Source organism: Ruditapes philippinarum, unplaced genomic scaffold (genome assembly GCF_026571515.1).
Source record: "Ruditapes philippinarum isolate M1 unplaced genomic scaffold, ASM2657151v2 ctg7416_1_1_1_1, whole genome shotgun sequence".
Classification (NCBI taxonomy): domain Eukaryota; kingdom Metazoa; phylum Mollusca; class Bivalvia; order Venerida; family Veneridae; genus Ruditapes; species Ruditapes philippinarum.
In genome coordinates, this window is record NW_026864354.1 from 25784 (window position 1) to 45166 (window position 19383).

At 35.1% G+C, this 19383-nt stretch overlaps 1 protein-coding gene across 1 annotated transcript; it reads right to left on the minus strand.

The window, feature by feature from the left end:
- Positions 1–1050: 1050 nt before the first annotated feature.
- On the minus strand, positions 1051–19301 carry LOC132725332 (translation initiation factor eIF-2B subunit gamma-like). Its single transcript, XM_060710440.1, has 12 exons — positions 19106–19301; positions 18485–18636; positions 17949–18106; positions 17330–17495; positions 15482–15599; positions 13657–13746; positions 13040–13161; positions 10919–11109; positions 9676–9753; positions 6242–6390; positions 3874–3977; positions 1051–1323 (listed from the first exon to the last, which is right to left on the minus strand). Exons 2-12 carry the CDS (start codon positions 18630–18632, stop codon positions 1271–1273), a joined length of 1377 nt encoding a protein of 458 aa, XP_060566423.1. The 5' UTR covers positions 18633–18636; positions 19106–19301; the 3' UTR covers positions 1051–1270.
- Between the last annotated feature and the right edge of the window lie 82 nt (positions 19302–19383).

Genomic DNA, 19383 nt, shown 5'->3' on the forward strand with positions numbered 1-19383 from the left:
TGCATTAAAACCGATATAGCATTATTATGAAAACTTGTCAGTATTGTGTAACAGTGATTTTTTTTTCTTTTTATCCCCCGCCGATGGAATCGGGAGGGGGATATAGTTTTGGCATTGTCCATCCGTCCGAATTTCGTTTCTGGAGTAGTTCTCTGCAACTACTGGCTGGAATTCAAAGAAACTTTATGGGAATCATCAATATCAAGAGGAGATGCGCATATCGTCGGCTTGTTCCAGTCCGACCCTTTTACTCAGAGTTATGGCCCTTGATTAGTTATGTAGTATGCATATAGAATAAAAATCGTTTCAACACTACTTCTCTGCAACTACTGGCTGGAATTCAACAAAACTTTATGGGAATCATCAATATCAAGAGGAGATGCGCATATTGTCGGCTTGTTCCGGTCAGACACTAACTCAGAGTTATGGCCCTTGATTAGTTATGTAGTATGCATATAGAGTAAAAATCGTTTCTGCACTACTTCTCTGCAACTACTGGCTGGAATTCAATGAAACTTTATGGGAACCTTCAATACCAAGAGGAGATGTGCATATTGTCGGCTTGTTCCGGTCAGACACTTTAACTCAGAGTTATGGCCCTTGATTAGTTATGCAGTATCCATATAGAAAAATATTTGTTCTCGCTACTTCTCTGCTACTACTGGCTGGAATTCAATGAAACTTTATGGGATACTAAGAGGAGATGTGCATATAGCCGCCTTGTTCCAGTCAGATACTTATAACTCAGATTTATGGCCCTTGATTAGTTATGTAGTATGCATACATCTCATTGGCATTTCCAGATTTTACTATTTAACACAAAGTTATGGCTCTGTTATTGCCCTGAATATTTATCAAGTTCAAAGAATATTACTGTTTATGCCATGATTAATATATAAATAAAGCCTTATGTCTTCAGTTGTTGTGTTAATAATAACCAGTACTCGGCGGGGGATAAAAATTCAACGAATTTGCTTGTTTTACTTTTTTTTTCTCTTTTATTTTTTGTGTAACAGTGATTTGCATTTGAAATAAGAACAACACAAGAAGTAGTTTTTGTATCTGTATTGTTTATATTGTACATACTGGGGAAATTCGATCTGAAAACGGCTCCACCCAATTTTTAACTGTCACTTTCAAATTTCAAAATACTGGTACATGAAAAATGACATCATCTACACTGTATGGTCTTTTCAGTATCAATTCTAAATAATTTTGCACCACATACTGAATTGTTTCAGGAGAATGATTATAATACTGATTGAGTAGATTAGAATTCCAGCATCTCCTCTTCTGCCACTAGAGCCTCGTTTGTATATTTACCTGTAAACAAAAGAGATATTGACAATAGATGCTATCTAGAATTTGGCAAATGTGGGTTTTTCCGAGCTAATCTGTAGGTACAAACAAACTTTTACCATTATGGCTTCATGGTGCACTTACCAGTCACAATAGCTTAGTCAACCTGAAGCTGTAACTATAAAAAGTTTGCTTGTACCTACCGATTAGCTGAGCTGGGAGAATCCCAAATATTTTTATTCCTAAGTTAGTCTTTATAAAATTATCTGAATAGGAAATTAAGGAAAATCTATATAACTTTTTTCTTGATGATATAATTATATAATTTTGTGTGTTTTTAGCTCACCTGTCACAAAGTGACAGGGTGAGCTTTTGTGATCGCTTTTCGTCCGGCGTCCGTCCGGCGTCCGTAAACTTTTTCTTTAAATGACATCTCCTCATAAACCGCTGAGCCAATTTCATCCAAACTTCACAGGAATGTTCCTTTGGTGATCACCTTTAATAATTGTTCAAAGAATTTAATTCCATGCAGAACTCTGGTTGCCATGGCAACCGATAGCAAAAACTTAAAATATCTTCTTTTAAAAAACCCAAAGAGGTAGAGCTTAGATATTTGGCATGAAACATCTTCTAGTGAGTGTCTATCAAGTTTGTTCAAATAAAAGCCCTGGGGTCAAAATTGGCCCCGCCACAGGGGGTCATTGATTTTCCCTATATGCATATAGTAAAAACTTATAAAATCTTCTTTTAAAGAACCCAAAGAGCTAGAGCTAAGATATTTAGCATGAAACAAGTTCTAATGGGTGTCTACCAAGTTTGTTCAAATAAAAGCCCTAGGGTCAAAATGGCCTCCCCCAGGGGGTCATTGATTTTCCCTATATGCATATAGTAAAAACTTATAAAATCTTCTTTTAAAGAACCCAAAGAGCTAGAGCTAAGATATTTAGCATGAAACATCTTCTAATAAGTGTCTATCAAGTTTGTTCAAATAAAAGCCCTGGGGTCAAAATTGGCCCCGCCCCAGGGGGTCATTGATTTTCCCTATATGCATATAGTAAAAACTTAATAAAATCTTCTTTTAAAGAACCCATAGAGCTAGAGCTTAGATATTTAGCATGAAACATCTTATGATGGGTGTCTACCAAGTTTGTTCAAATAAAAGCCCTGGGGTCAAAATTGGCCCCGTCCCGGGGGTCATTGATTTCTCTTATATGTGTATAGCAAAAACGTAAAAAATCTTCTTTGAAAAAAAACAAATAGCTAGAGTTTAGATACTAAGCATGAAACATCTTCTAGTGAGTCTCTACCAAGTTTGTTAAAAAAAAAAGCCCTGGGGTCAAAATTGGCCCCGCCCCGGGGACATTCATTTTCCTTATTTGTGTATAGCAAAAACTTAAAAAATCTTCTTTGAAGAAACTCAAATAGCTAGAGTTTAGATATTAAGCACGAAGCATCTTCTAGTGAGTGTCTACAAAGTTTGTTCAAATAAAAGCCCTGGGGTCAAAATTGGGCCCGCCCCAGGGTAAATTGATTTTCCTTATATGTGTATAGCAAAAACTTAAAAATTCTTTGAAAAAACCCAAATAGCTAGTTTAGATATTAAGCAGGAAACATTTTCTAGTAAGTGTCTACAAAGATTGTTCAAATAAAAGCCCTGGGGTCAAAATTGGCCCTGCCCCAGGTGTGTCACTGTTTTTAACTAAATGTGTAAAGAAATAACTTGACCAGCTAGACCTTAGATGTTTAGCATGAAACATCTTCTAATGGGTGTCTACCAAGTTTGTTCAAATAAAAGCCCTGGGGTTTAAACTGGCCCACTTCAGGGGCCTATATACAGGTGAGCGACTTCAGGGCCATCATGGCCCTCTTGTTTTCTTTTTGTATGCTTTTTAAGTCTCATAGACCCTTTTCAGATAAAATGGCAATTTTTCAGCCCTCCTGGTAGGGTTAAACCTTTGGTGCCCTTTTGTGCAATATTTCAGGCCAGTAAAGATACCAAATATTTAAATTTCCATAAGGAAGAAAATGGTGACCCTCAGTATATCATTTAAGACTAAAATTGAAAAGTGGAAAAACCACAAATATAACATACGCTAAAGGCAAAACTCCCACATTTGAATTGATTTATTATGGGTATATCATATGTTACAATGTAAGGATCATATGGTGATTCCCTAGCTTTACTGGTGGAGGAAGACATTCTGTGTCTGTTGTGTTCCTCTGTAGACTATTTCTGTTATGAGCAAGCATCTGATTAGAACCAACAACCTTCCATAAGCTATCTATATAACTTTCTCATGTGGAATAATTCATAGTTCCTACTGGAATTCAAACCTACAGTGGTAACTGGTAAGGGGCAATAGATTTGAAGACGGCAACCATAACCACTCGGCCACGGAGACCCATTCCTCGAAACAAAACAAGTTCAATACTGTAATCCTAGTGAAATTCATAACCAGAGAGTTGCAGGGATCTTAATCACTCTGCTATAGATGCCTAAAACCTCCCTTATGTCATTTTAAACACATTTTTACAAAACAGGCTATAATAAATAAATTATTGAATTTTACTTACTGTTAGCACCAATGTTTTGTCCACTACCAACAATACAGTCCTTCAGTTCACACTTCTCACCAATGTGAGCATTGGCCGCAATAACACTACCTTGTATACTACACCTGTTTGATAATAGAAAAATAAATTTTTGAAAATATATTAACAATATGACTATCAGAACAATTTTATCAAATATTAACTTTGAAAAATGGGTCAAAGACAGAAAAGGCCGGGTTGCATATGTATACAAAATATCATGAGGCTGTGATGTTACTTAAATTTTCTACCACTGTCTTGACCATTGATGTTGAAAATTCAACTTAGTTGGTAAACAGAAAAAGAATGAGCATCAGACCTGAAATGGAATCCCACAATATGGGACCACATGTCAATGCTGTGAACCACATATCAAGAAGCTGTGGTAAGTAGTTGCTGACAAAAACTGTTATGAAAATTTTCTACTATCTATTGATCATTAATTATGTCAAAATTTAACTAAGTCAGCAAACAGGAAGTGGATGAGCAACAGACCTGAAATCGAATCCCACTGTATGGGACCAAGTGATAATGCTGTATATCAAATATCAAAAGGCTTTGATAAGTAGTTGCCAAGAAAACTGTTACGAAAATTTCCTACCATTGACCATCAATGTAGAAAATTTAACTAAGTCGGCAAACAGGAAGTGGATTAGCGACAGACCTGAAATGGAATCCCACAGTATGGGACCATATGTTATTGCTGTATGCCAAATATCAAGAGGCTGTGATAAGTAGTTGCTGAGGAAACTGTTACGAAAATTTCCTACCATTGAGCATTAGTGTAGAAAACTTAACTAAGTCAGTAAACAGGAAGTGGATGAGCGACAGACCTGAAATCGAATCCCACAGTATGGGATCATGTGTTGATGCTGTATACCAAATATCAAGAGGCTGTGATAAGTAGTTGCTGAGAAAACTGTTACGAAAATTTCCTACTATGGACCATTAATGCAGAAAATTTAACTAGGTCAGCAAACAGGAAGTAGATAAGCGACAGACCTGAAATCGAATCCCACAGTATGTGACCATGTGTTGATGCTGTATACCAAATATCAAAAGGCTGTGATAAGTAGTTGCTGAGAAAACTGTTACGAAAATTTCCTACTATTGACCAGCATTAAACGAAAATTTCCTACTATTGACCATTAATGCTGAAAATTTAACTAGGTCAGCAAACAGGAAGTAGATGAGCGACAGACCTGAAATCGAATCCCACGGTATGGGACCATGTGTTGATTCTGTATACCAAATATCAAGAGGCTGTGAGAAGTAGTTGCTGAGAAAACTGTTACGAAAATTTCGTTCTATTGACCATTAATGCTGAAAATTTAACTAGGTCGGCAAACAGGAAGTAGATGAGCGACAGACCTGAAATTGAATCCCACAGTATGGGACCATGCTTTGATGCTGTATACTAAATATCAAAAGGCTGTGATAAGTAGTTGCTGAGAAAACTGTTACGAAAGTTTTTTCCCTGCCCGCAGCCCAACATTCACCATACTATAACCCGGGTTTGCACCAGTGCAACCCGGCCAAAAATGAACTACGTAATAAAAACTTATACCCCATCCAGTCAACTTACTCTTCTAAGACTTAACCGTCTGAAATTTATCATACAAGAAAATTGAGCCGTCCCATGACAAAACCAACATAGTGTGTTTGTGACCAGCATAGATCCAGACCAGCCTGAGTATCCGCACAGTCTGATCAAAATCCATGCTGTTCGCTTACAAGCCCTTTTACAAGTAGGGAAACCAATAGCAAACAGCATGGATTCTAACCAGACTGCGCGGATGCAGCATGGATTCTAACCAGACTGCGCGGATGCGCATAATTCTAACCAGACTGCGCGGATGCGCAGGCTGGTCTGGATCCATGCTGGTCGCAAAGAACTATTTTGGTTTTGTCATGGCATGGCTCAAATGTATTTCTAATCTGATGAAGAAATTTTACAAATGAAATTTAGTTTTTGGTACAAAGTCAATTTATAAAATTGATTACTTATGAAACTTTGGTCGAAATCCCTAAGATTATGTACAGTACAAGTGGTTAAGTTAGTGACATGGAAATATTGGTGATTTGACTAAAATTGCTAAAATTTCCTCTAGCCTAAAAATCAAAATATTTACTCACGAGAAATATCTGGAATTTTAAAATCAACTTTTCAACACACAGAAATACCCACTTATATAGTTATACTTAGGATTGGTGCATAAGCCTGTCTACATTTAGTTATTATTGAATAACCAAATTTTGCTATCAGAAAATCTAGTTAAAAGTTATCCCTTCATGTAGATCATAGAAAATACAAAGACATAATATTAATGCTAGTAGATCATTTCCTTACCCTTCACCAATATGAGTATGATCCATGAGAACAGAGTTAGTTATTTTCACTTTATCACCTACAGTACAATGTCTACCAACCACTGAACGTTTCACAGACACCTTCTCTCCAACAATAGCACTTTCCCCGACTAGACAATCAGTACCAATCTGAGGAGAGAAATAAAATTTATTGATCTTGCTAGAGGTTCACTACATAATGTTTCATGCAAAATATCTTAACTCTAGCCTTTGTAAGTTTAGAGAAGATGATTTTTTAAGTTTTTACTATATACATATAAGGAAAACCTATGGCCCACGGGGCGGGGCTAATTTTGACACAAGAGGCAAAATTTGAACAACTTTGGTAGAGTACCTATAGATGATATCATTTAACAAATATTCAAGCTCTAAGCCTTGTTCCTTCAGACAATAAGATTTTTTGATTTTTTACTATACATGTAGTATATATTGAAAATCAATGACCCCCGGGGCAGGGGCAATTTTGACCCCAGGACTATAATTTGAACAATCTTGCTAGAAGTTCACTTCACAATGTTTCATGCAAAATATCTAACCTCTAGCATTTGTCAATTGCCTAGAAGAATTTTTTTACTATAATAAAGTTTTTACTATATACATATTAAGGAAAACCAATGACCCCCGGGCAGGCCGATTTTGACCCAGGGCTATAATTTGAACAATCTGAATAGAGGTCTACCAGACAATGCCTTATGCAAAATATCTAAGCTCAAGGCCTTTTGGGTCTTTACAAGAAGGTATTTTAAGTTTTTACTATATATACATATAGTGAAAACCAATGACCCCCGGGGCGGGGCCGATTTCGACCCAAGGGCTATAATTTGAACAATCTTGGTAATGGTCTATCAGACAATGCCTTATGCAAAATATCTAAGCTTTAGGCCTTTTGGGTCTTTACAAGAAGTTACTTTAAGTTTTTACTATATGTACATATAGTGAAAATCAATGACCCCTGGGGCGGGGCCGATTTTGACCCCAGGGTTATAATTTGAACAATCTTGGTAGAGGTCTACCAGACAATGCCTTATGCAAAATATCTAAGCTCTAGGCCTTTTGGGTCTTTACAAGAAGATTTTTTTAATTTATTCTTATAATTCCTTTTGGTTGCCATGGCAACCAGATTTCTGCATGGAATGAAATTCTTTGAACAACTTTGGAAGCCCTTCACCCAAGGATCAATCCTGCCAAGTTTGGTTGAAATTGGACAAGTGGTTTTTCACAAGAAGATTTTTTAAGTTCACTATATAATCTATATAACACACACACACACACACAAACAAACACACACACAGGTGAATCGCTATATGCCACCGCATCGCAGATGCTGCGGTGGCATAAAAATGAACACAGGGCAAAAACTCCAAAAGTAGGCAAGGCAGAGTTATGCTTTTTTTGCACTGCACTTCTATTCAATGAGATCTATCTATCTATAAAGTTTCCTGATTATATCAGAGTTATGTCCCTGGTAAAATTCAAAGTGTCAAAAAGAACAAAGGGCAATAACTCCAAAAATAGACCAGGCTTTGTTTAGGTTCTTTAAGCATTGCAGTTCTATCCAATTATATCTAGCTACCTTAAAAGTTTCATGTTGATATCTCTAATAGTTTTAAAGTTATGTCTCGGACAAAAGTCAAAAAGTAAAAATAAACAAAGAGCAATTACTTCAAAATAAGGCAAGGCAGAGTAATGATTCTTAAGCACTGCACTTCCATCCAATGAGACCTATCTATCTTCAAAGTTTCATGTTCAGATATCTCTTAAAATTTTAGAGTTATGTCCCGGACAAAGTTCAAAGTGTGAAAATAAACAAAGGGGGATAATTAAAAAATTTGGCAAGGCAGAGTTATGGTTCTTGTGCACTGCACACCTACTCAATGAGATCTATCTACCTACAAAGTTTCATGTTGATACCTCTTATAGTTTTACAGTTATGTCTTGGACAAAGTTCAAAGTGTCAAAATAAACAAAGGGGAATAATTGAAAAATTAGGCAAGTCAGAGTTACGGTTCTTGTGCACTGCACACCTACTCTATGAAATCTTTCTACCTACAAAATTTCATGTTGATACCACTTATAGTTTTAGAGTTATGTCCCGGACAAAGTTCAAAGTGTAAAATAAACAAAGGGGGATAATTCAAATATTAGGCAAGGCAGAGTTACGGTTTTTGTGCACTGCACACATACTCAATGAGATCTATCTACCTACAAAGTTTCATGTTGATACCTCTTATACATTTAGAGTTATGTCCCGGACAAAGTTCAAAGTGTAAAATAAACAAAGGGGGATAATTCAAATATTAGGCAAGGCAGAGTTACGGTTTTTGTGCACTGCACACATACTCAATGAGATCTATCTACCTACAAAGTTTCATGTTGATACCTCTTATACATTTAGAGTTATGTCCCGGACAAAGTTCAAAGTGTAAAATAAACAAAGGGGGATAATTCAAAACTTAGGCAAGGCAGAGTTATGGTTCTTGTGCACTGCAAACCTACTCAATGAGATCTATCTACCTACAAAGTTTCATGTTGATACCTATTATAGTTTTAGAGTTATGTCCCGGACAAAGTTCGAAGTGTAAAATAAACAAAGGGGAATAATTAAAAAATTAGGCAAGACAGAGTTACGGTTCTTGTGCACTGCACACCTACTCAATAAGATCTATCTACCTACAAAGTTTCATGTTGATACCCCTTATACTTTTAGAGTAATGTCCCGGACAAAATTCAAAGTGTAAAATAAACAAAGGGGGATAATTAAAAAATTAGGCAAGGCAGAGTTACGGTTCTTGTGCACTGCACACCTACTCAATGAGATCTATCTACCTACAAAGTTTCATGTTGATATCTCTTGTACTTTCAAAGTTATGTCCCGGACAAGAAAAGGGGACGGACGGATGGACGGACGGAAAGCCGGACGGACAAGGCGGCAACTATATGCTCCCCCGAAATTTTTTCGGGGAGCATAAAAAAAAGAAAACCCACTGCTCTCCAGATAAGCAGGTAGATTGCAAGTGCAGCTTACAGTCTGACCAGAATTTACAGTCTCTACTGCATTCAATTAACATTTAATACTGAAATGCCCGGAAGCTTCATAATAGTTAAAGTAGGTTAAGATCCAATACATATAATACAATCAAACCTGTGTTTAAGACTCTTAAACACAGGTTTGATTGTATTATATGTATTGGATCTTAACCTTAAAGACCACCTCCATATAAAGATAACCCTGTAAATAAAGGCCATTTTTATAAAACCATTTTTAAAAAAATAAAATTGAATAAATTAACCTTTAAAGAGAGACCACTTGTCTTTAAATAATATACTTTGTCTCAGACTTTGGTAGCCTTTATTTGCAGGTTTGACTGTAAGCAGTATGAGAATTAAATCATGTATTCTATTTGAATAAGTTACCTGCTGTTTTCCTTTAAGGGTGGCAGATGGATGAACATTAGGCATATCTTTATTTACAGACATCAAGTATCTTTGAATCTGTAGAATAAAAATAATAACATGTTAGTTTAAATAACTACAACAAACATGATGCCAGTCAGTTACAGAAACTTGCTTAACCTTTTACCCCATGAGCATATTGCGAAAAATGGCCGTTTTCATTGGAAAGCCTCCTGTAACAAGTTCAAACTGCTATGAAACTATGAAAAATGCTTCAATACTGATGAAACTTGGCACAATTGTTGACTAGACCATAGCCTCTGTGACAGCATGCTCAATCGTAAATTTCTTGTTACCATGGCAACGGGGGGACGTCTCAAAATTGCCAAAAAATCACTCTTATCTGCCAACCCCCTGATGTAACATTTGGATGGGGGGCGCCGCCGAAAAAGTGGTCACTTTTTTTAACAACATTTCTCAAAAGAAAAACAGGGTTGGGGCCTAAATAGGGCATTTTTTCACTGTTTGAGGCCTCAAAAAAGGGGGGGGGGGGGACAAAAAGCCGTCAAAACACATCTATATCAGGGAAAAGGTTAACCCAAATCATAAAGAATTCATAAACAAGTTTCTGATGCTGTATGCTTAATTTCAGTTCTAACATTGACAAAATGTTTCTGATTTTTATAAATGCCAATGCCACAACATGATGTAAACAAATTACATTTTTATCTATGAGAGTGGTGGTTTCCTCTGTGATTTTTTAGAAAATACCAATATAGTAACTCCCTTACATGGTCATTAATCGCTTAAAAGGGCATTACCAGGGGCCGACATAAGGCCCGATACCAAATTCTCATAACCTAACTATTTCCCAGTCTCGATAAAAATATTCCCAATTGCTGGCAAATCAATTTTTTTCAACTTTTAAAAAAATTTGAACAATTTTGACTTGTTTCTCAGAAGAAGAGTCAGCTTATTTGATCATACGCTACAAATATTACTTGAAAAGAGCTATGCATATGGTAATTTTTACAACTTATAAATTTCTCAAATTGCCTGGAACGCCTTATAAATTTTTCCCAATTTAAGCCAGAGGCCTCTTTCCAAAACTGCTGGAAAAAACCCTGCCGTGATCCTTTACAGCTGTGATTATGAAACACTATTTTATGGTTAAAGTAGAGAAAACATAACATATAAAAATATTACATTATGTTTACTATAAATGGAATAGTTAGCTACAAAATTTCTTGTACAAAACAAGTACCTGTCTGTTTGTTTCACAATAGGAAGCCACTGTGTTTGTACGTACACACAATCCTCCTGTGACGGTGTAGGCATAGCAACGTATTTTATCACCATGGAAACAATCCTCCATGTCCCCGGTATGATCTATCCACGTAGACATGTCTTGTATGACACCTGACATATCATTTTCTGGTATGTAACTCAAGATATCTGGGGGGAAAAAAAGAGAGAAAAATTAAACAAGAGGCCCTAGATCGCTCACCTGACCCATCAAACTCATCCACACAATTACCTAGACAAGCATTCTGACCAAGTCTCATCACAGGTGAGTCAAAAATGTGACCACTACAGTGTTAACAAGGATTATCCATATTTGAGCAGTATGACCTAGTTTTTTACCCAGGTGATCCATATTCAAACTTGACCTAGAAATCATCAAAACAAACTTTCAGACCAATTTCCAGGATACTTGGATCAAAACAGTAGCAACTAGAGTGTTAACAAAATTTTTCTATTTTTTGCTCCAGTGACCTAGTTTCACATGCAATTTCGAACTCATCCGAGCAATTACCTAGACAAGCATCCTGACCAAGTTTGATGATAATTGAGTCGAAAATGTGACCACTAGAATGTTAACAAGGTTTTTCCATATTTGGGCGGTGTGACCTAGTTTTTCATCCAAGATGACCCATGTTCAAACTTGACTTAGAAATCATCAAAACAAACTTTCAGACCAATTTACAGGATATTTGGATCAAAACAGTAGCCACTAGTGTTAACAAGATTTTTCTATTTTAAGCTCCTGTGACCTATTTTTTCATCCAAGATGACCAATGTTCGAACTCATCCAAGCTATCACCTAGACAAGCATCTTGACCAAGTTTGATGATGATTGATGCAAAAATGTGACCGCTAGAGTGTTAACAAGGTTTTTCTATTTTTAGCTCCAGTGACCTACTTTTTCATCCGAGATGACCCATGTTCGAACTCATCCGAGCTATCACCTAGACAAGCTTCCTGACAAAGTTTGATGATGATTGATGCCAAAATGTGACCGCTAGAGTGTTAACAAGGTTTTTCTATTTTTAGCTCCGGTGACCTACTTTTTCATCCAAGATGACCCATGTTCGAACTCATCCAAGCTATCACCTAGACAAACATCCTGACCAAGTTTGATGATGATTGAGGCAAAATTGTGACCTCTAGAGTGTTAACAAGATTTTTCTATTTTAAGCTCTTGTGACCTAGTTTTTCATCCGAGATGACCCATGTTCGAACTCATCCTAGCTATCAACTAGATAAGCATCCTGATCAAATTTGATGACGATTGAGGCAAAAATGTGACCGCTGGAGTAATAACAAGGTTTTTCTATTTTTAGCTCCAGTGACCTACTTTTTCATCCGAGATGACCCATGTTCGAACTCATCCGAGCTATCACCTAGACAAGCATCCTGACCAAGTTTGATGATGATTGATGCAAAAATGTGACCGCTAGAGTGTTAACAACAAAATGTGAACGGACGACGGACGGACGACGGACAATCATCGATCCTTAAAGCTCACCCTGAGCATGCTCAGGTGAGCTAAAAATTGTGCACAAAAGTTTGTCAATAAACAATAACACAATTTTCTCTTGAAATTTAGATATCAGTATCCTTGAAAGTATATCAAAGGCACTCTTGAGTGACAAAAAGCAAATTTGTTACCAGAAACTTTAAAAACAAGATATGTATGAAACCTACATAGAAAAGATAAATAGATAAAGGGGTGGCCTAGTGATTATGGTGTCTGCTTCTCACTCTAGGGATCATGGGTTCAAGCCCTACTGGGGTAACAACACCTCACAAGGTTTCCACACAAGCCACCATTATACTTGTAAGTTCCAAGAAGCAAAAGCAATAGTGATTCTAATAAGCTGCTGTCTCCTTAATCAAGCTTCAATAAATAATATTTAAACTAAACACTTGGTGCTCCATTAACTGACTAATGCTTGTTAGGTAAAAATAGATACAAATGAGGCCACCTGGTGGATATATATGGAGGTGTTTTTAAAATTAGGGATCCTTTCATGTATATGTTTTTGTGTTGCAGAGAGAAATCAAAAACTTATCCAGTTACTTCTTTAAGACTTTAACTAACCTGACTTAACATCTTCTGAAATAATAGATTCATTTGTGTTTGGTATGTCTTTCTTTTTTCTTCTGGCAAACTGTTTCTTCACAAGATGTGGAATTAGCTCCCCTTTCAATGAAGATATTTGTCTGTAAAAACAAGATCAATCCATTTGAACTGATTTTTTAAGTTACCAATTTTTCATCAAAAGGCTGCTATATGTTAAGCATATACTGCCTATGTAAAAGTATTAAACATTAATATCAGAATAGCATATTTGACTTTTTTGTTAAGCTTTGTCTGACTAACAACAAATTCTTCATAATAATACATAATCTGCATATAATGGGGATTCAAGGTACTTTTGCAATTTTAAACCTTTTTTATTTGTTTGCTAATCATTTTATCATTTTCCTTTGAATCTAGCAAGTACCATCTACAAAAGATTATTTTTTTTTTCAAAAGTAGACGGGTTGCCGATAACATAAAGAGAGAAAGGAAAACGGCGTTTTATAACATGTTTCAGGATATTTCACACAGCTATCTTATCATAAAATAACCTCTGTAATTTTGTCCTAATTACATTGTTTTATAAAGTAATATTAGACCAAAAGTAAATGTACAGTTGTATACTGAATACTTACTTATTATCAGCTAAATAGTTTATCACCCACTTCTTCATAAGATAAAGGTGACAGTCTGTTAAATTGGACCTAATATTTACATTAGGGTGCCTACAAAAAAAACAACACTACAATATAGTTGAACAAAACAGCTTTTTAGTTGGTCAGCAGTATCTGATTTTACCCATGGAATCAGCGCCGACCAAGATCCACCAGAACATTCTTACCATCAAATCATGTTCTGCTATTTTTGCTGTTCAGTCAGTATGATTTTGAAAAATTTCCCAAAAAATGATGAATGTTTTTTTTCTCCATATCTAAAGATCAACAAGAAAATTTAAGATTAGTAAGAATTTATATAGATCTACTTATTGATATATACAAATATGAATAATATTACATATTTATAGTAAAGGGACATCATTTAAAATTCTATCCAAATTACAATACATAATAGCTAGATAAGTGGTTTAGAGTTGAGCATAAAACTTTTGAAATATTAAAATGTATACATAATCTTCAGCATGTCACACTCATATTTTTACCCGCAATTTAGAAGACTGTGTAATCAGAATATATAAATATAATATCATTATGCCAATCCAAAATAATACAAACATTAATCACATGAAGACTTTCAAGCGTTACAAGTAATAACAAGCAATTATCATAGTATTGCAAGCAATCCATAAGTCCCCTACCAGTTAGAACCCCATCAACATTCTGAAGGGCCATTGGCCATTCACTAATGTTTCAATTTTTCTCTATTTTAAGTAAATTTGTTGGAAAAGTTCTTTAAAAGTGATCACAGGAAACAGTTTTTATGAACAGACAGACGGACTGAAGGACACTCTAAAGTTAATATTTGAAACATCCCTGTTACCAAAATATAACATTTTAAAAGCAAAATTCTTAAAGAGGAGATAACTCTTGAATTAAAGATGCAATTTCATAAAAATTTTCAGCTCTTTTTGACTAATCACAAATATTGTTTTATTTGCCATGTTTTAAGCCTATTTGTTGCCAAGGCAACTGATATTTTATCAAAATAGGAAGAACGGATAAGACATGCATAATCTCAAGACTGCTATCTACCCATATGTCAAGTTTCATAAAAATATTTCCAGTACTTTTTGAGTTATAACTGGATTCAGTTTATGTGTAAAATTTGCCATATTTTCAGTCTATGTGTTGCCATAGCAACCAGAATTTTCAACATAGGAAGAAAAGAAAAAGACATGCATAATCTCAAGACTGCCATCTACCAATATGTCAAGTTTCATAAAAATATTTCCAGTACTTTTTGCGTTATCACTGGATCCAGTTTATGTGTAAAATTTGCCATATTTTCAGCCTATTTGTTGCCATAGCAACCAGAAATTTCAACATAGGAAGAAAAGAAAAAGACGTGCATAATCTCCATACTGCCATCTATCCATATACCAAGTTTCATAAAAATATTTTCAGTACTTTTCAAGTTATCGCGGGATCCAGTTTATGTGTAAAATTTGCCATATTTTCAGTCTATTTGTTGCCATAGCAACCAGAATTTTCAACATAGGAAGAAAAGAAAAAGACGTGCATAATCTCCATACTGCCATCTATCCATATACCAAGTTTCATAAAAATATTTTCAGTACTTTTCAAGTTATCGCGGGATCCAGTTTTGTGGACGGACGGACTGACGGACTGACAGACGGACAGACGGACGGACGGACAGACGGACGGACGGACAGACGGACGGAGGGTAAACCTAAAGTCCCCTCCGGTAAACCGGTAGGGGACTAATAAGAAATACTTCCCTTCCTTACCAGCAGTTCTTAGAATTGAAGAATATTTTTCTTACTTTTTAAATAAAGATTTTCTAAATTTGATTTTATCATCATCCATATCTGTGAGATCAGCCTCTGATGTCATGAACAAAACCCTGTTACCTTTCTCATCAAAACCTATAAAATCTCGCTCTGAAATGAATGTAAAATTATATATATATTATTTAAACTTAATAGTAAACATAAACACAACTGTAAGACCTTATAGTAATATTATACAAAGGTGGTAATCATGGTAATGGCTAAACCATTCCAAGAATCAGTGAAGCATACCATCGCTACAAAGGTAACATGTGTCAACTTTTTAGCTTTACTGGTGAAACCTGAGACAACCCTCAATCATAATTCCAAACACAATTGATACTTAGAATTATTTTCTATTTTTTCATGCCAATTTAAACACTTGGTTTGATCAAATCACCTGACTGGCTTTCCTGGTTTACTAACCAGTAACCATTAATATTTCCCCAAGTGATCATTTGGTGCAATGTCCAAATAAAAATTTCAACAGAGAAATTTTGCCATACTTGACAGGGTTCTCGGGGACGCTTATTTCGGCGTCCCGGTACGCATGTTTATTACAGCTGGACGCAAATATTTCAGAGCAAGGATTCCACGTACGCTTAATTTTGCCTGGGGACGCATAAACATTGCCGATTGTTTACAACCACTAATACACAAATTCGTCGGCGCGTGTCAGTCTATAGGTAGGCGGTCCTATGCACATCGACCCGTGAAGCGATTAGCCAATCAGCTATAACGCTTTCGATCATTATCACGCAATAGAGATCAGACTAATGTATGTACACGCGCTGTAGGTGTAATTAACAGATATAACACGAGATATATTTGATCAACAGTTAATTGGAAATTAGTAAATTTTACCGACAAAAGGATAAAAATATTGACTATTTACGCCGCAAGTTTAAAGACTGTTTTCTCAAATTACAAATGAGTGTAATTTTGAATTATTGTCGAATATTTTCGGCATTTTCTAGGCAAAATTTTGCTTTCGTTTCATGCCTGCAAAAACATTCTATAAGAGTATGAAGAATTTGAGATTTGTGCCGAAATTCCAGGGCAACAAACCAAAATACACATACGCTTTTCTTTGATATTTAGATTTTATCAGAAAATTGATCCCGAACATCGGCAATTTCACTTCGCCAGAAACCCTAAAATTTCGCAAAAATTCTCAGTTTCCAAGCCAAACATGTGAATGAATTGTTCCTTTATTATTCAATCAACATTAAATCTTTAAATATCGATCTTCAATTTGCCCCCTTTTGAAGATATTTGCTAAAATAATTATCGATCGGATGAATCTCTTACACACTGTGTGAAGCTGTACGCGATTTTCCTATTCATTCCGCTAAACGCTTCCTATATACATTTACGTTTTTTTTTACAACTTTTTGTCTTTAGAGTGGACTTATTTTACCAGAATAAAATTTGATTTGGTATGAAAGTGAAAAATAAAAAAGGAGTTCCATGTGTTGATGCATTAATGATTATAATGAAATAATTTTAAAATAAATATTAACAACAAAACAATAAATTTACTATGTAGTTCAGAGTTTGTTGTGAATAACTATAAACTTTGAAAGTCTCTTGAAGATTCAAAATATCAGCAATGCTATTGTGAGAATTAAATAACTAATCTGTAAACATATTAATTGTGACGCGCTTTTGGACTCCAACTTTTTCAGGGTTGGGAGTCCATGGACTCCATGTTTTAAAGTCCTAGTGAGAACCCTGCTTGAGGATCAAACCAGCCACCCCTGCAATACCATTCTGATGCTCTCCCTATTGAGCTAAGCAGGTAAGCTTATCTAGAACAGGAATTTCTAATAAGTCATTACCAGATCTTTTCTTCGATTTTGGACCAGGAACCGGTATCTCTGAGGTCTGTTCTGGTGTGCTACACAGCAGCATGGTGATGGTGGCATCATATGTTCTGAAGATGTTAACAATGTGATGTAAACTAATGTCCATTATCAAATCACAACTGATCAACAAGATGTCTCTCTGAAATTGAAAATATATATCATCTATATACAGCATATGTCATACTAATGTAACAAAGTTATCAAGAAAGTATATTGAGCTTACCATTGTTACTTTTTCACCTCTTTTTTTTATGAGTTTTGGGTCACATAACCAAAACCGCATAGAATATATGGCCAATTACAAGCTTTGGTGGTTAAAATTTTAATATGACTCCAGGGCCTTGTGTGCATTATCAAAGGCAAGAAAATAAAACATCTATGCACCTGCACCTCAGTGACCTGGTTGGAGTTAAACATCTTCTTCATATGAGAGTTCTTTCTTAAAATACATTTAGATGCTGATGAAATTTATACTTGATTTTAAGTCAGTTACCAAAACCATTTTGCCACTGACACCTACCAGTCTGTCATTCTATCACATCACAAATATTTCAAACTTTATTCATGTTACTTGTATTACAAAATAAATTACCTTTATTTTGTCCTTGATGTATCTTAAAGAGTCTGCAGTTCCCATATAATCCTGATCAGGTATACTCACAAAGTCTAATCTCATTTTAACATCACAAATCTCCACCAATAACTTTTGTGCTTCAGCACAGTATGAGTCTAACACTATCACAATCGCCTCTGAAAAATAAAGTATTTTGGATTTATATAAGCTAAAAATTGTATATAAGAATCCAATCTGAAGTCATGAAATTTAAAAATGATCCAAACCAGTGAAGGGAATTTGTAACAAAAGCAGGGTTTCCTCCAATAAAATATCATTCTAATTAAGTGAAAAAAAAAGCCGTAATTCTGCATAATTAATTATAATAAAATCCATAAAATCTGCATTCACAAATATTTTGATCTTGGTTTGCACTGGTTGCATGAGTAGATTCAGTTACAGCCACCAGGCTACATGTAAGAGTAAGAATGAAAATATCTCAAAAACATATTAATTTAATTTTAAATCATAATCTCTGTTCCTTTTACCTTTATCAAATATTTGATTGAATTTACCTTCAAATCCTGCTCGTTGTAAGGTATTTATTGGATACCATAGCATGGGCATATTTCCTATTGGCAGTAGAGCTTTGGGTACCTGTGATGTAAGATCTGTCATCCTAGACCCTCGGCCAGCCGCCAGAACAACTGGTTGAAACTCCATTGATCTACTTGTAACACAATTAATATTTTCAGCAATTTGACTGTCATGCCAATAAATTATGCACAAACAGCCTTTTGCAAAAAAAAATCTTCTTGAAATATTTTCTCACAAATCCTTCTGTGATCTTGTGATTGAAAACAGAAAAAAAAAAAAAATACAAAATATGTTCAATAATGTTGCAAATATTAAAATGTTAATTTACCTATTATTAACGCACACATTACATATAATAAAACAGTTTCAGAAAGTAATGATTTACATTTGACCTATTATCACATTTTAGCGACAAAAAGTATATTTATAATTAATAATTAACGAATTGAGTTATATTACGAAAATTATTAGGACGAATATAAATTGGAAATTTTATGTTGTTGTAGGATAAATTAATATTTTGTAAAAAGATAAGACAAAAAGAACAAATGTATTACAAATCAGATATTTTAGTGTTATTTAAACGTAACGTAATATACTTTTTATTAGTCGCTTGTAAGTCAGCTGTGCCGATTTATTTATCCTGATGCAACTTCTTAAAGTAAGCACGACATCGGTGTTTCACTTAATTTCTACTCAAGTAAATTTTTAGCGCACCATGCGGGCTATTCTTTCCGGGCAACGCAGCAAGAATATCATCACATGTTACCGCAGCTCTAGCAGAAACGGGTTCTTCTTTTATACAAAAAGAAAAACAATAAAAAATAAAACAACAAACTAACAAAATGTTAATAATTTTTTAATTATGATTAATAAT